Genomic DNA, 18519 nt, shown 5'->3' with positions numbered 1-18519 from the left:
AATCTAAAATGATTCAATCACTAATTGTTACATAAAATATATTTCGTTTAAGATATACACTGTAATATTGTTACAGGAAAATAGTTTTAGAAGAAAAAAAAACAATTTTCGGAATGAACAAACCTTTGTCATTTTACATAAAGTTATCAACGACATATTATCATTTATTTTAAAATCTCATTGCTTAATTTATATCTTGTTTTGTAAGCTTCTAACTTTTCGTTTTGCACTGAGTGTCGACACCACAATGAACACGAGGAAATGGAATGTAAAAGATGCGGGAAGGAAAGATCAAATGGTAAGATTTATTATGCCTGTTTATTAAAGATATATGCTTAATTCACAAAATATGATTTTCTTTTAACATAATTTTTAGAAATAATATTTCACAGCCATAATATTTTGAACCGACTCTCAAATTAGAAACCAAATAAGAGACTGATTAAGCAAAACAGGAAAATTGTTAGGCTCACTGATTTTTTTAATCTATGAATTATTTGAAAAAGAACCCAATGCCGGTAAATAGCAGACAAAATTTGGCAAGCTTAGCAACAACAAGATATCAAAATATAAGCGCACCTCTACCAGCCTTTGTGTACCACAGGGTCAACTGCTGTTCATAAGATTGCAAGATGTGAATGCAATCAGATAATGATTGTTCATTCTTCAACAGGACTGGTACGAGAAAGAGTTTAAATTTCTTACACATTGCATTTTCATAGTCATGGGAAATTTGCTTCGGTATTATAGTTTCATCCAACTAAAGTGGTCTCTGTTTTCACACAAGATCCATCGAGCAGGATTTTCAGGGATTTCTTAAACTTGGAAATTTCATTTGGTGATGGTACAAAGTTTTTATATGTGATATTTTTAGTATCACCAACAGGTTTTGAGTCTTCCAGATTTTTACATTCAATTCTATCAAAAGTTAATTCAGTTGCAAAGAAGTGATAATCTTTGCTCTTATTGTCCCTGCGATCATCATTGGTAGTAACATACAGATCCAAGTTGTCGCCATTCAATTTTCCGCCTTTTCCTTGTGCGATACCTTGAATTATTTTCACTGTCGAATATTTCCCGAGTCATTTAATGTTTCATGAGACAAAGTAATATGCACTTGATTCAAACGTCCCAATATCTGAAAGATATTATACATAGATGTATTTTTATACATACAACTGCTTTCTAAAACACATTATATGACATGACTGAATATCAAAGGGGCATGATCACAATTTTGGTCAAAAATTAATTTTTTATTATTTTAACGTTAACAATGCTTCTACGGAAGCGTATTAGTGCCACTCTATATATATTTTTATTTTTTAAAATTCCAACTTTAAAGTTGGAATTTCCAACTTTAATCTTGGAATTTCCAACTTTAAAGTTGATTTTTCCAACTTTAATCTTGGAATTTCCAACTTTAAAGTTGGAATTTCCAACTTAAATCTTGGAATTTCCAAATTTAAAGTTGATTTTTCCAACTTTAAAGTTGGAATTTCCAACTTTAATCTTGGAATTTCCAACTTTTAAGTTGGAATTTCTAACTTTAATCTTGGAATTTCCAACTTTAAAGTTCGAATTTCCAACTTTAATCTTGGAATTTCCAACTTTAATCTTGGAATTTCCAACTTTAATCTTGGGATTCAATTCAACCTATTTATTAATTTGTCAAGATTATCATGCACATACTACCGTATATGTATGTGTTAACTGAAAATGCTTTGCTGAAAATTGCAGAATAGATTATTGTTTACATATAATTTCTTTCCTTAATGTTTTTCAGTACTATGCTTCATTATGCTTAATCCTTTTAATTCTTTTATTTATTGAGGATTTTTTGAAATTTATTTCATATGTTTATGATACAATCAAGCAACCTTTTATACACATATATATATATATATATATATATATATATATATATATATATATATATATATATATATATATATATTGAATATGACATACTGGTAGTTATTGTTTTCATAGAATTCAAAAAATAAAATTGAAATTATAATTATGACATGTTCTATTAATTCCAGTGAGTTCGAGTTGTTGTATTATTAAATTGAGTTCTTCTTGAAAGCAAATGAGCTCCCCCATTCTTTTTATGAGTAAAGCCTAATTCACACTGAACAAAAAATTATAGTATATATATATCTATCTATATATATAAATATAATGAAAATTAACTGATTTTTGCAACTTTAAAGTTGGAAATTCCAAGATTAAAGTTGGAAATTCCAAGATTAAAGTTGGAAATTCAAACTTTAAAGTTGGAAAATTCAACTTCAAAGTTGGAAATTCCAAGATTAAAGTTGGAAATTCCAAGATTAAAGTTAGAAATCCAACTTTAAAGTTGGAAATTCAAACTTTAAAGTTGGAAAAATCAACTTTAAAGTTGGAAATTCCAAGTTAAAAGTTGGAATTTCCAACTTTAAAGTTGATTTTTCCAACTTTAAAGTTGGAATTTCCAACTTTAATCTTGGAATTTCCAACTTTAAAGTTGATTTTTCCAAAGTTGGAAATTCCAAGATTAAAGTTGGAAATTCCAACTTTAAAGTTGGAAATCCCAAGATTAAAGTTTGAATTTCCAACTTTAAAGTTGGAAAAATCAACTTTAAAGTTGGAAATTCCAAGATTAAAGTTGGAAAATCCAACTTTAAAGTTGGAATTTCCAACTTTAAAGTTGGAAATTCCAAGATTAAAGTTAGAATTTTAAAGAAAAAAAAATACAAATGGCACTAATACGCTTCCGTATGCTTCAGTTTAAGACCTAAAATGAATTTGTTAAGCGTTAGGAACTGTTTATTTATGAATAAAATGAATAATAAGATAGACAAACCAGCTTTAAAAAGTTTTTATTGGTATATTGAACCTATGTAAAATAAAATTTGACCAAAATCGTGACCATGTCCCTTTAAATTAACATTTAAAAATTTATTTTCAAGATTCTAAAAACATACAATTTGCATAATTACTAATAAGACAGTTTAATATTGATTAAAAAATTAATATCAGGATCATTTATTTTGATCAATCTTCGGGCTGCAACTATTGTGAAATCTGCAGAACATATAGTTCATTTATTATAATTCTTTAATGCTCACACTTACTAGTTATTTTTCAAATATAAAAGTTATCAGGTTTACAAACCATTGACGTATGGAACGGTTGACTGCATCACATATCCTGTGTAAAGCAAAATGATGTCCTCAAAATTATCAGGACATGTAACTTTATATACCATTTTTCAAATTTACTGTAGTACAAAATTGATTGTGTGGGTTCTTCGATTTAAATGACATTTTTTACCTAATAGAAAGAAAAACAAATATTACAGCAAATTAAATGTGTATAAAATTTCAATAATTTATGCTCATTTCTTTATCAATTAAAACCCTTCATTCAACCTGCAGATCTAATAAAACTGCAGAATGTTACAGAGGCAGAAAGAGTGTACTATACTGTTTTACACAGTAAAAATGCAAATGGAGAGCACTGTTACTGACAGGCTGATAAAAATTTCTGATACTTTACTTTGCTCGTAACAAACATTTCAGTCGTACTTTTCTCAGTAACTATTCATCGCAGATGCTAAAAATTTTAACGTACTCTTTGTTTTTTGTCGTTTGTTTTTTTGTCTAAATTTTCAAACAAATTTTCGTCAAAGATCAACTAGCAACTATTCATCCCATTTGCCTTATTTATAACCATTGCTTTTTTTTAAGCACTTGATAGTAAACATGCATGTAAATACTTAAGATAATAATGATTATAGCCCTTCAGTAAGCAGACTAATTAAATATTGCTTTTTTTAAACAGTTGATAGTAAATGCACATGTAAATACGAAAAATAATGAAATGCCAACTGTGTCTTAAAGACATTTGCATTTATGTTTCGTAACAGGTAACTTTTTAAACAATCTACACAATGCAACCAATTTATCTTTGAAAATTCGATGTACTTGTTTACACGTGTTAATATTCTATGTTAACCGTGTTTTCATCGAAATAAAGCATTTTCTATCGAAATTACTGTTCTTAAATAAAAATGGCATTAATGTATGCGTACTCCAATTTCTATAAACCTTAAAATCGAATGCTAAAGTTTTGTTGAGAATATAGATGTAAAGATCCATATCCTCCATTTAAAACTAATGATCAAATAAAGTTTTCAATCGATTTAGATTTAGACCGGGACGGCATGGGCATACGTCCTTGTAAACAATATTTTGGTCTTGCCTGTTAATTGAAATCAATAATACAAAAGTAGCAGGCACTTGGCTCTTTTTCATATTCACCATATTCAGACATGCTATTCAAGGACATAAGAATATCGGCTCTAAGGAGAGCTGACATTAGGTAGGAACTTTTTTTAATATTTCATATATAGTATATGAAAGTTATATTGAAAAAAATGAAACACGTACATCTAAGTATTATTAGACAACGTTGTAATGCTTATCCTTTTTTTGCAGAAATTAGTTACATATTAAACTTTAACCGATGTTTTTGAACTATTTGTCATTCTGTGATTACTTTAATACAGGGCTGATACAGATATAGTACTGTTCATTACTGTACTGTCTGTGGAAAAAACAAAAAGAACTAGAGCAGAGTTTTAACATTGACATTTTGAAATCGGAAACAAAATTGTTATTTTGGTTTGTGTATCTTTCGTAGGTTCATTTAGATTCATGCATCAAAATTTTTTTTCAATTTTACAAAAGCCTAAAGCATTTATTTTCTTTTTCATTTTTTTTTTATTTTATGCTCTCTTTTGACTGAATTAAATGTCCGTTTAATCGTGATTGATGAACTGCTTCAGTAACAAACTTGTATACATTGTTTGTTCAAAACGGTACATTCATTTATTACAAAAATGAAATGCTTTTGAAAATGAAATATTTAAACTGCATTAATAAAGCAAATTTCTTTATAGGTACATCTATACAAATCTACACAATGCAATCAACAAGTAACCAATGCAGAGTGTATCAGTGTTCTCAGTGCCCGAGAGACACCGGATACTTTTGCTTCACCTGTCAATGTGACCTTTGTCTCCAATGTAAAGAAAAACATTTGAAAATGGGCCACAATGCTGTAATGTTTCGAGAGAAATTAAGCTGTATCAAATTGAGTGAAATGTGTGCAAAACATCCTAACAAGGTATATAAAAGAATCTGCGAGCCTTGTCAGGTTCCAGTATGTGACGTTTGTTCTGAACATAATATTCCTAAGTTTGAAATATCTTTAAGTTATTTCAGACAAACTAATAAACATGGACTTAGAAAAATACGCGATTTTTATAAAGAAAAGCGCCAAAAACAACAAAAAATCTTTAAAGTTATCAGAACGGAATATGTGTTTTACAAATGTGCGCTGGAGGATATAAATATAAAAGGAATAAAAAGGAAATCATCTTGCATCTCAATAAATATAATATCAAAAGGCCAGAGACTGGATAATCTTATTGCTCATGCGTTGAGCGATGTCACCCATAAAAACAAGTGTCGATGGCTACATAATTTGCAAAAACAGAGTGTTTTTAACATTATTGCTTTTGGGCAATTATATGATCAGATATATGAACAATCAGCAAACTACCCACTTCAAAATTTGCTTTTTCGAAAGAAGTCATATATCAGTCTATTATCAAATAGCCCTCCTTTGCAACGAATTAAGATATCAATTAAAGAATATTTTGAGATGAAGTCTATAATTGATTGCCTCTTCAATATCCAAATTAAAAGAATGAAAATAATGGGTATTAATTAACACTGCGTTTGTACTAAATTTTGTATAACATTAAAGTTGTCTCAATTTTGAATCGCAAAGCTAAGAATGAAACTGACAAGGCTGTTGTACTGTTAATTTTTTTTTAAATGCAGGGAGTGGCATATATAAAAGGTCTACATTTTTAAGAAATCATCACAAAACTGAGTTAAATTAGAAAGATACAGATTATGAAACTATAAACGAGGTTTATGATGACGGTTTGAAAAGAAAGTAACAGTTAGAATCGTGGCCAAAATTAACAAATGGCACATATAAACAATACAAGGGTTCCACAGATATGTACACATATTTATTATTATTTTAATTTTTAAAAAAATTAACTGTTATTGGGGGGGGGGGGGGTTGACGTCAGCCTCTCTTCTGATTGGCTTTCAGAAAATCAATTCAGCGGCAAACATATAATTTGTTGTGTTGAATCCATTAAAGACGGGTCATAGTTATTTCTAGTCATTTACTAATAAAACTGTGGTAAAAATCAAGACACTGTATAAAGTATCATGAAGGGGGCGAGGGTTACGGATCTTTTGTTTAATTTATAATGTATGTTTTATTTATATTTTACATAAGCGATGTTTCTTTTCATGACTTGAATGATTTTTTCTTGTTTTAAAATCATTTTATAATAATGTCCAAAAAGTATACTGGTTTCCAAATAGTAGTACCTGCTATCTATTTAATGTTTGTTTTTTACTATATTTCTCTTTACTGATTTTTTTTCATTAAAGTTCTTCAGAATATTGTGTGGTATGGTATGGAAAATGTAAAGATTAAAAGTTGTAACTAAACATAAATATGTCCAGCTACCTTTACACTTATATACTGTTGAACTTTTAAGTATTCATTCTGATAAATAGAAAAGTTGTTTTAAATGGTGCAATAAAATGACATGCATGTTTAAATGTTTCGTAATTGATTTCTTCTCAACAATTGCAAAGGAATCATAAAACATTATTGATCAGAGACACAGTGGCAGAATTTCAAAACAAGAAATTTTTGCTACATTCCTCATTCATGAAAACGTTTTGCAATTGTCATTAGATTTTAGTAATAGTCCGTGTTGCTCTGCTAATTTTGTATTTCGTTTTATGGATTTTTGAGATGGTTGACGATTTTTTATTGGCATTTTTTCATGAAAAACACGAATAAAAGTTCGCAGTGACTATTGAAGATAAATCAGGGCTGTGGTTGAAATGTTGGTGTCTAAATTGTTTTAACGACCTATTGTATACACTAAATCTGCTGTTCATTTTGGTCATAATTATGCTTAAATATTGGCAACCCGTATGAAACGTAATTTAAAATGAAATAATAATTTTTAAATGCTTTAAGTACATCGACATTTCAATCGCCAATGAACAGCAATATGAAAACTTTAGGGTAAATCAATCAAACCTTATACAATATTTGTGCAAAGTAAGAACTTCCAACGTCCTTTCAAAAGATATGGACCAGACGTTTTGCACAGACAGACGGACGGATAAACAAGGTGATTCCTATATAATCCCATGTATAAAAACACGTTGAGCAACAATTTCGTGGTCGCAGAGTACAAGCATGAACGACTGCGATTTATCTGACGACCTTTAGAAATCGTGCATTAATATTGCAAGTACACGAAACGTTGTAAAACGTTCGTACTAATGTTCGTGCGTTGCATTGCGATAATTTGGATCGCATTCGGTCGCGTCTGATTAGACTGCATGTCTACTATTTTAAAGGAGACTTGTTGCGACCAATAAAACGAATACGAGAGTTCGTGCAACGTATGCGAGAGCTCGTGCGAAGCTACATTATTACGATCGCAAAGTGTTGTAAAATGCTCGTGCACCAATTGTGAAATATGGGCTTTAGGTTTTACATCTCTTGTTGAACACACGATTCATCTGAAGCCAGATACTGTTACAAAAGAAAATAAGCTTAACAGACTTTCGGCTCATAAGAGGGAGGTTCTCAGAACTAATTAAATTGGTTAAGTTTTTGAACCACTTTGTGAATGAAAAAGAGGACATGTCCATATATCTAGTCCTATTGTACTTGTTTCTAAGAGAAGAGCATCTCTTTCAGGTAAATCTACGACGCGTTCCTCTATGGACTAACATTTATCCTTATGACCATCGCATCGCATGCATTTCCCTTTCGTTTACAATTCAGCCGTTCAGATTTCAACTTTTTATTCGTGTTTTTTCCATGAAATTCAGCTCAATAGTTCTGCATCAGCCTTTAAATCGCAACCATTTTTAATATTGTTGATTTTATTGTTTGTATGTGTTGTTTTCACGTTTTATGATTTGCAAATGTGTTATTAAATGATACAAAATGAATTTAATACTTTTCCTTTGATCGACGTATCGAAGGAAAAATTGACCTATTTTTTTTTATCAATACGTTACGCGCATTGATGAAGTTTTCCGGTCTTTTTTGCCTCTGATACGTCAATCAAAAGATAAGTCATTATATTTATTTTGCATTTCATTTATCAAAATATTTAAAAAAAATTCAATCAATGACGAAAGCAATAACTTTGGACTTTGCCTTCAATAGAAGAATTTATGTCCACTGTATCGACAGCTGTTATGAATTCCAAACTGTTCTTTTGATTTGGTGGATTACTTGGTTATGCCAAGTACATGTAACTTATTCATTTGATTAAAAAAAAACTATGGTGTTGTTTCCTTATTAAGATGTTTTATTCAAAAATGCCTCGTTAGTATATCAAACTAACACGATATAGATTCTTTTTGGTTAATCTTAAAATCCAACCATAAAAATATTACGATGAAGCAAATAATTTATTTTATTAATTTTGAAGTTTATTTACTACTACAAACCGAAACTGCGTTCAAATCAGAAATTTTAAAGAAGAATGAAGAAAAGATTTTCCGTATCCTCTATGATTTGGGGGGGGGGGGGGGGTATTCAGTTTGAAGCGGGTGTTACGGCATATTGAATTACTCGGACGGACGTGACGACAATCCCCCCCCCCCCCCCGGTCCACCTTGACCTCGGTATTGAAAGCTTCATATGAATCTGTCATAGTTTTTTTTTAAATAGGTAGGCTTAATTATAGAATAGAGTTTCGTTTAATCTTTATTAAGATCCGTGTGCTCTAAGGATCCTGCTTTGCAGCAATTAATAACAATTTATGTTGTTATACTTTCATGTTAAATACTGAAATCTGATTGGTTAAGACGCAGTTAATAATATTTTCTATTACCCTCAGCGTTAGCAACGCACTTAGCAACGGCTAACATTAAAAAATGTTACATGCGCGAAAATTATGCGAGTACGGTTCGCTGTAGAATTCACGTTATTCCTATATGAAAGCAGTAAAATTTTCTTAAAATTAAGACATTCAGTATAACAAAATAAATAGTGCCTGTTTGGGAGGATAACAGTTGAAATTGACACCCCTCGAAAACCATTGTCAACCTCCGCTTCGTGTCGGTTGACAATGGTTTTCTCGGGGTGTCAATTTCAACTGTTACCCTCCCAAACAGGCACTATTTATATAATATATAACGAGTGAATGGCGCTATACTACCACCACTGTCGAGATGTATGAATCTTTCACCAGGTGTGGTGGTTTATCTTCATCTAATCTGTTAACCTTGATGTTCACAAAGTCCTTATTAAAATTTTCCATACACGTATGAGTTGATTAGTTTCTACTTGATACTGTACACGGGTGTACACAGGTATAATATCAACATTAATCTTACATTGATACAGCACACAATCAGTCAGTGATCTAACATGTAGAATTAGAGGAGAAACGGGAAGTTTTCTTAAGGATAGCATAATAAAAAATACTTCACATACCTTTCTTGCAAGGACAATCATATTTTAAAGAATTTTCCACAAATTAAGAGGTAAGTTTGTTTGATTTTTTTTTTGTTATAATGACACCATATATTTTGGTATTGGTTGTGTATTTATGATTTTGCATTGGTAATTTTGCCTGACAGGTAAAGTTATAATTGGCGATTGTAAAGAATTAAAACAAAAGTTTTCTGACCAATAGCTCACTGTTTGTATTACTAATTGTTTACACCCACGGTAAACTGGTGGTACAAGAAATTTAAAGACGGCATTGTGTAGATTTAGACTTTTTAAGCTATTTTTTTTAATTTAAAAAAATTGTTAAGAAAAAATATATTTCTAAATAGAGTTTGCACCAAATACCTTTAACATCATAATTTGTAAAACATGTGCGCTATAAGATACAGTATATATTAAGTCAATGACGATTATAATCCTATTTGGATACGGGTATGACCCTCATTACCCTTATCAGTCGGTGTTAGCACGATAAAGATATTAAAGTCATTGATAGGGAATGATTCAATTACACAAACGCGATACAAACCCAAAATAATGATTTAATGAATCGGACAATTCTCTGATCTTACTTGTTCAGTGAATAATGTTATATTGTTTGTGTCATGTACCAATGATAACAAGTCTCACCCATCTAGATTTATACATTGAAATTAGCTAGGTGTGAAGTTTTACTAGGTGGTCTACAGTATCTAAAGGGGAATACTAGTTTCCCCTCTTTAATGTAGTAAAAATTATTTTTATTCTTAAAACAGCTGATCAAGAAAAGGTTACATCGGCATTTCCCAATTCATGAAACCAAGATATGACAGTTTGATTAATATCGCTAGGTTTGAAACGTGTGGTATTGATTGATGACGTAGTATGTACTTTCTCGCAATCAAGTTTACTTCTTCCTTCCAAGACGAAATATGTTGCTAGGTACGTGTGGAAATTTATATCTTGTATTGTCACTTTAGATGTCGGTCAGAGTGTCATACCGTTACATCCATATCTGGGTCAAGTCTAAATGAAATGCCTGCAACATTTAATTTTATCATACAGGTCTTTGTTTAATCAATGACGACTTGTTGACGTTATGCGATGTAACATTTGTGCTGACAAAGTGAAATATTGCTGATAATAGTGTAACAGTTTATCGTGAACGAGAACTCGAGGCTTCAATAGAATAAAGGGGAAGGAAAGTCAAAAACATATTTATTTATACTATTAAAGTACTTTGAATCAAATGTCATGCTGTTTTGAGAATAAACTACATGTACATAGTTCAGCCTTACTGCACGTGAAGTTAGAATAATCGTATTTACTGGAGCCTGACATATGGTAGAACTCTTTCGTGGTAAAATAAAAATAAAGTTATTTTGTCGTCACACCATCTATTCCGGTTTGGTTTACATACATGCATACAATGTATACAGTGCTCTGATTAAAACGCTGGTTTATGCCTTTCTGTTACTCAAGTAGTCGACTGAACAAAAATAATGTTTAGGTTCACACTTCAATCTATAAAACAAACATGATGTGCTAAAAACAAACCGGAATGGATGGTGTGACGTCATAGATTTAAGTTTAATGGCAGCTCCCATAGCGGCGAGAAATTTAAATCAGAAAAATATAATAAATAGTGCCTGTTTGAGATTGACGACCTTCGAAAACCATTGTCAACCTACATTTTGCGTCGGTTGACAATGGTTTTCTCGGGGGTATCAATTTCAACTGTTACCCTCGCAAACAGGCACTATTTATGTACTAGTAATAAGAAAACATATACAATAAAATAAGATTAGAAAGGTCTACCTCGGGGCAAAGATTCGCAGTCTATCGCCGGATACTAGTAGTTTAAAGATTGGTTCTTGGGGAAGAACATGACTAGTTCCCTTTTGTTTTCTACTTTTTCGTGTATTACGCTTTTTTTTTACTAATATGAATGCACAATCCAATGACCCCACTTCATATAAAAAGACGCTAGATGCTTGCATTGATTTCTGCCAATTCAGTTTAAGAAATAAGGAATCATTCTTTGAGTATTATGAGGTGATAATTTCGGTCGGGGCGTGGTCAAATCCAATAAAGCCCGAAGGGCTTTATGATAGATTTGATCACGCCCCGACCAAAATTATTACCTAAAAAAATATTTAAAGAATGATTCCTTATTACTTATATTAATATAATTTTAAGCCACTGTATGAATAAATATTTAAATATAAATAAGCAAATCCCGCTGGCGCCCTAATTATACGTTAAATTATGGTTAAAGAGTATAAAATCGATACGTAGTGTTATCACAGGCAAAGACACTGGAAAATGTAAATATTTATATATATTTATCTTTGGCGTTTTATTTTCATCAAGATCCAGTCTTTGTTGAAAATGGCGAATCCCTCGCATTTTAATAAGTTATTGATGATTTGTTTGATTTTACAGATTCTGATTGGTCAGGACAATGAGGACCAATGAGGGGGACGCGTTGATTTCCTTCAGTGACAGGAATCTATGGATCTCCGTGACCACCATCATGTTTAACCCGCTCTTCTGGAATGTGGTACGTACAAGTAAGTTTGTTGTTTACTACATCTGGTTAATGGAATGTGGTACGTACAAGTAAGTTTGTTGTTTACTACATCTGGTTAAGTTTATCTGTGTAACATCCTTATTCCGTTCTGCTATTCTGGGCTGTGTGGTGCGGGGGTGAGGGAGGGTTGAAAGGTAGAGGATGACGCGGGATCTGGGGAGAATCGGGTCCAGGGGTAGATGATCACGCGGGGTTGAAATAGCATCAGATTTGACGGGTAAAATTAAAATATCATGTATTCGATCATAGGGATCGTTCATATTTAGATTGTTACCATGGAGCAGTATGTTATGTCTTCTCTGACCAAACGTCTGTCTGACAAAACCAATTTTAAAATTGCTTGTAAAATCATTGCATGTCTGCTTTCGGTAAATATTATAAAAGTTTGACGTTACTTACAATTTTGGGTGGGTTTTTTTACATTAAGTATTTGTTATGATTGGTGCTCACAAGAATGATTCAAAATCTGTAAGACTCAAGGGTTTGTAATTATAGTACTGAATGATTTAGTTAAATTTCTTTGCCGTTAATATACTAGCAGAATGATATTTGGAAAGAAATGTGCTTTTCGGTAAGATTTTCACATTCTGACAATTACATTTCTTAAAAGCATGTTGTGGTAAAGAGATCACAATTTGCATTAATTCTTTTGGGGAAGGGGGATAACTCTGATATATATGGGTGTTATCCTTGAACTTTGACCTGTGTGTGTCTGCTGTAGGTCGCCAGGCGGGAGTACCGACGTCAGACCGTATCCAGGTTACTGGGGGGCCCCAGGAAGGGGTGTGTGGCCCTAGCCTTAACTATTGTAGGGCTCGGGTTCTTCAGAGATTGCTGGTAAGTAAAAACAATCATTCTTCTTGGGAGATTTTAATGCTAATCCTAGATTATATATAAATACCTTAAGGTTAGACGACACGTTCCTCAATTTTATATAACTTTTTCCAGGAATTTGTTAATGGTTTACTACTACTTTGACAAGCTTTCTTGCAAAAAATTAGGGTACCTTACCATACATTTCTGAAAAATACTAGAGTATGCAATTTCCTATACAATCTTCTTGAAAATACACTTGAATTGCTGCTATAAGAATAAATAAATATACAGTACAGCGAAATTAACTATATTGGAACTCTAGCTCGGCCGGGTCAGGGCTTTGAACTCACGACCTCTAGAACCTGTACGCTTCTCGCAGAGAGCGGCTACGGTTCTAACAACTCGGCCAACTAGACATATGACCATATCCAAGTAAATTTTAATCATTTTAAAAATAATTATTATAGCATTGAATGATTTTTTTTGACGTCATCGTGTCAATAAGTGCCGTCCGGTTAGCAGACAAATTGAATAACGCGCGTTAGCGCGTTATGATAATTTGTCTGCTCACCTGACGGCAGTTATTGACAAGTCGACGTCAAAACTAAATTATTTAATGCTTATATTTACATTCCCTTACTGGAGAAATCAATTGTTTACTTAAATAAATCGATATAAAGTGCAGATCACGGAGGGAGTGAATAAAAAACAGCTGTTATATAAAACCGGTTTAAACTGGTTTTCACATAGACTGTTGAGATGAGATCAACGAGCATGAAAATATAATTCATGATAAATAACTCTGGAAATGTTGCTTTTAACAATAAAGTCAACTTTTTTGTTGGATAATTATAAAACATGGTGTTTTGACAACATTCATGAAATGCATTTTTTAACCGATAACATAGAAAACACTGTTTGAGAACTACTTATGTAAATTACTCGTAAATTCATACGCAGTGAATAGGTGTTGCATTTAGAGGCATTTAAACATCACGGAATTTAATGGAAAAACACAGTAGAATGTAAATATAAAATTAATATTTTTTATTGGAACTCTTTGTTTCGAGGAGATACAAAAAAGACTCTCGAGGAACGTGTCGTCTGACCTTAAAATTATTAAGACAAAGGTCTCAAAATAAATTATGTTTGATGCAGTGTAAGTCTCAACTATAAAGGAAATCTTTTTTTCCGCTTTGAATTTTTTTTTAAAAATTACATTTTAGCAGTGGTTTAATGACTTTTAATGACTTTTAAACGAGAAACATTACGTTACTCCTCTTTCACCATTGTGGCATATTTTTGAGATTTAACCAGGGCGAACAGTTTCACAACTGGGACAGCAGCAGAAGTGCCAAAATAAAATAGATTTTAAATAGATTTTTAGACACCACAAGAACAATGTAAAATGGGCTGAATTATGACTAGTATATATTTAAAATCAAACAATTTGTAGTGAGAATTCTGATATAACAGACTTTTTGTTTTCTTTATAACCGAGATCACTCCAATATCCATGTAACGTTTTAGCCGCTGTATACAATAGGATTTTCCTCTTTGACCAGGTTCAAACTGGCATGCGACAGTCAGCCAGAGTGGCCGTTCCTGTTTGACAACTACTTCCTATGGCTGGGATATCTCTGTATTCTGATTGGCTCCATCCTCGTCTTCTCGAGCTACTGGGCGTTGGGATTCTACGGAACATTCCTAGGTAAGAACCATTATACTTGGTGATGGGACTCTAAGGAACATTCTTAAGTAAGAACAATTATACTTGGTGATGGGACTCTAAGGAACATTCTTAGGTAAGAACAGTTATACTTGGTGATGGGACTCTAAGGAACATTCTTAGGTAAGAACAGTTATACTGGGCGCAGGGACTCTTTGGAACATTCCTAGGTAGGAACAGTTATGCTGGGCGCAGGGATTCTTTGGAACATTCCTAGGTAGGAACAGTTATGCTGGGCGCAGGGATTCTTTGGAACATTCCTAGGTAGGAATAGTTATGCTGGGCGCAGGGATTCTTTGGAACATTCCTAGGTAGGAACAGTTATGCTGGGCGCAGGGATTCTTTGGAACATTCCTAGGTAGGAACAGTTATGCTGGGCGCAGGGATTCTTTGGAACATTCCTAGGTAGGAACAGTTATGCTGGGCGCTGGGATTCTATGGAACATTACTAGGTAAGAACAGTTATGCTGGGCGCTGGGATTCTATAGAACATTACTAGGTAAGAACAGTTATACTTGGTGATGGGACTCTAAGGAACATTCCTAGGTAGGAACAGTTTTACTTGGCCCTGGTATTCTATAGAATATTCCTTGGTAAGATTAATTATACAGTGTGCTTGGATTCACCTGAATATTCCTAGGTAAGAACAGGTGGAACATTCTTAGGTAAGAACAAATATTGTGAGCATTTGGATTAGTTGGAACATTCCTAGGTAAGACCAATTATTCTGGGCGCTGGGATTCTATGGGACAATCCTAGGTAAGAACAATTATACTGGGTGATGGGACTCTAAGGAACATTCCTAGGTAAGAACAATTATACTGGGTGATGGAATTCTACGGAACATTCCTAGGTAAGAACCATTATACTGGGCGCTGGAATTCTTTGGAACAATCCTAGGTAGGAACAAAAATACCTGGTGCTGGGATTCTACAGAACATTCCTAGTTAAGAAAAATGATACTTGGCACTTGGTTGCTATGGAACATTCCTTGGTAAGAACAGTTATACAGGTGCTTGAATTATACAGAACATTCCTTGGTACATGTAAGATTAGTTATACGGGTGCAGGAATTATAATAATATACCGGGCACTGGGATTCTACGGAACATTCCATGGTAAGATCAATTATACAGGGCACTAAGATTCTACAGAACATTCCTAGGTAGGAAGAGTTGTACTGGGTGCATGGATTCCATGGAATATTCCTAATTAAGAACAATGATACTGGACACTGGGTATCTACGGAACATTCCTTGGTAAGAACAATTATACAGGGCACTGAGATTCTACAGAACATTCCTTGGTAAGAACAGTTATACTGGGCGCTGGGATTCTCCGGAACGCTCCTTGGTAAGAACAATTATACCGGGCGCTAGGATTTTACAGAACCTTCCTAGGTATGAACAATTATACCAGGCACTAGGATTTTACAGAACCTTCCTAGGTATGAACAATTATACCGGGCGCTAGGATTCTACATATCATTTTTAAGTAAGAACAACTTAACTGGGCACCGGGATTATATGGAACATTCATAATTATAAAAAATGATACTTGGCACTGGGGTTCTCCGGAATGCTCCTAGGTAAGGACAATTACTGGACACTAAGACTTTAAGGAATATCCCTGGGTAAGTACAATTATAATATTCCACGGCGAGTTTTATCATAGTTGGCGCATGTGACTTCTATTGGTAAGAACAATTAAACTTGGCGCTAGAATTTTATGTTATATTTCTGGGGAAGTTCAAGTCCTTATGCATAGATTATTCAGTTAGTAAATGATAAATCTATAATATATAGATTATATCTATAATATGTTTTTCATAAAATCTCGTTTTTGCAACACTACTATAAGAGCTTGTAGCTGGATTCTTTGGACATTCAAGGTGGTAAATGAGATATAAATAATGTAAACTCTTCTATAATTGACGCTCAGCTCTAAAAAAGTATTTCCATTAGAAAACTCCATTTTAGTCATGATTCAATTTAATCAGATTCATGAGTTTTGAAATGTGGTCTTTAACGAAAGATTGAATTTGTTTTGAGTAAAAGGTTGTGTTTGAAACCACAGGTGACTACTTTGGTATTCTGATGGACAACAAGGTTACCCACTTCCCCTTCAACCTGATAGACAACCCAATGTACTGGGGGTCAACCATCATCTTCGGGGGAACGGCTCTCGTGTATGTCAGACATCTCTCTCTCCCTCCTCTCTCTCTCGTTTAATATGTCTATCCTTTCTCTTTCCCTCCTTCTTCTTTCCCTCTGTTTTCTCTTTCTGTCTCTGTCTGTCTGTCTCTCTCTCTCTCTGTATTTAAAATGTAGCTTTATGTTTATTGTAATAAAGTATGTACAATCAATTTTACACCGTTTATCATCCAAAGAAGCTGATTTTGTTGAACGTTTAGATCTGAATTAAAAGTCACAACAAAGTCATCTTTTTATAAGATATGTAAGTTAAACATTGTGATGGGTTTTCTGTTTATGTCTCATCCAAGCAACAACTGTATCTGAGTCATTATGATTGTCTAATTCTGAGCTTAACACTCTACAATAAAAACTTAAGTAAGGCCGGTGTCTAATTCTGTGCTTACTGTCTTCGATTAATACCTCTATTAATAGTTAAGCCAGCCTCTCTCTCTCTTATCTCTCTCCTTTTCTCTTTTTCTCTCTCTCAGTATTTTAAATGTTATGTTTACCTCCATTAACAGTAAGGCCAGTCTCTCTCTCTCTCTCTCTCTCTCTCTCTCTCTCTCTCTCTCTCAGTATTTTAATGTTATGTTAAGTGTAATTAATACCTCCATTAACAATAAGGCCAGTCTCTCTCTCTCTCTCTCTCTCTCTCTCTCTCAGACTTTCTCTGCTAAACATGTATTCTCTCTCTCTCCTCTCTCTCTCTCTCTCTCTCTCTCCCCCTCTCTCTCTCTCTCAGACTTTCTCTGCTAAACATGTATTCTCTCTCTTTCTCTCCTCTCTCTCTCTCAGACTTTCTCTGCTAAACATGTATTCTCTCTCTCTCTCTCTCTCCTCTCTCTCTCTCTCTCTCTCAGTATGTTAAATGTAATGTTTTCATCCATTAACAGTAAGGCCAGTCTGTCTGGACTCCTGTTGACCTGTCTTGTTGCCGTCTGCTACAAAATAGCCATCGTGTTTGAAGGGTAAGTTTGTTATCACGTGACTGGGTGTGATCACGTCGCCAAGACCTATCAGATTGGTCAATTTTTGATTGTACTGTTATAGGTTTTCATATAATTTGTCGTGGTACATTCAACACTTATATTGTTTGAATTAAAAGGCAGAAAAATCATTTCTGTTTTCAGCATATAACTTTTAAGAAGGAAAAACTTCCATTTCTTTACATTCAATGCAAATTCTAATTTTTTCCTGATAAAAGATGTCCATATTTAGTGGCAGGCAACACATTGACTAGCTATCACATCTTTGTTTTCTCTATTCCAGACCTTTTACGACCGAGATTTACAACAAAAGTAACAAGATGGTGTAAGGAACAATAAAAATAAAGAAAAGGAAGGAAGGACGGGGTGTGAAGAATGGAGTGTGAGACGAACAGATAAAAGAGGAACAGATGATGCAGAGGGGTTGTTTGTTATCTCATTTCGCTGTGTTTTATTGTATGTCATTCTATCAAGTTTGCGCCATGTTTTATTTCAAACTTATTCTTTGTTTCAAATAAAAATGTTATTTAATTATTTGCTGAAACTCAATTGTTGTTTTCTGTTTTCCGTGAACGAAAG

The 18519-nt window shown here is 33.1% G+C and overlaps 1 protein-coding gene across 6 annotated transcripts; it reads left to right on the top strand.

The window, feature by feature from the left end:
- Window positions 1–277: 277 nt before the first annotated feature.
- LOC105326242 (phosphatidylethanolamine N-methyltransferase) lies at window positions 278–18484 on the top strand. 6 transcript variants are annotated; one of them, XM_066081204.1, is made up of 7 exons: window positions 278–298; window positions 12067–12184; window positions 12936–13051; window positions 14596–14741; window positions 16836–16947; window positions 17848–17922; window positions 18224–18484. In XM_066081204.1, exons 2-7 carry the CDS (start codon window positions 12086–12088, stop codon window positions 18267–18269), a joined length of 594 nt encoding a protein of 197 aa, XP_065937276.1. In that variant the 5' UTR covers window positions 278–298; window positions 12067–12085; the 3' UTR covers window positions 18270–18484. The 6 variants fall into 6 exon arrangements, with proteins under 6 accessions (XP_065937276.1, XP_011424446.3, XP_065937285.1 ...); XM_011426144.4 differs by lacking the exon at window positions 278–298 and adding an exon at window positions 9472–9674; XM_066081213.1 differs by lacking the exon at window positions 278–298 and adding an exon at window positions 10282–10303.
- Window positions 18485–18519: the final 35 nt, after the last annotated feature.

The sequence above is a fragment of the Magallana gigas genome, chromosome 1 (assembly GCF_963853765.1).
Source record: "Magallana gigas chromosome 1, xbMagGiga1.1, whole genome shotgun sequence".
NCBI classification, from domain to species: domain Eukaryota; kingdom Metazoa; phylum Mollusca; class Bivalvia; order Ostreida; family Ostreidae; genus Magallana; species Magallana gigas.
Note: the sequence above shows the minus strand (reverse complement) of the source record. Positions and strands in the feature narration are given on the sequence as shown.

Excerpts from the sequence above, each read along its gene's own strand:
- LOC105326242 (XM_066081204.1), top strand. The coding sequence starts at position 12,086 with ATGAGGACCAATGAGGGGGACGCGTTGATTTCCTTCAGTGACAGGAAT. Across the intron at positions 12,185-12,935 it reads ACCCGCTCTTCTGGAATGTG|GTCGCCAGGCGGGAGTACCG; the intron begins GTACGTACAAGT and ends TGTCTGCTGTAG. Across the intron at positions 16,948-17,847 it reads TTCGGGGGAACGGCTCTCGT|TAAGGCCAGTCTGTCTGGAC; the intron begins GTATGTCAGACA and ends ATCCATTAACAG.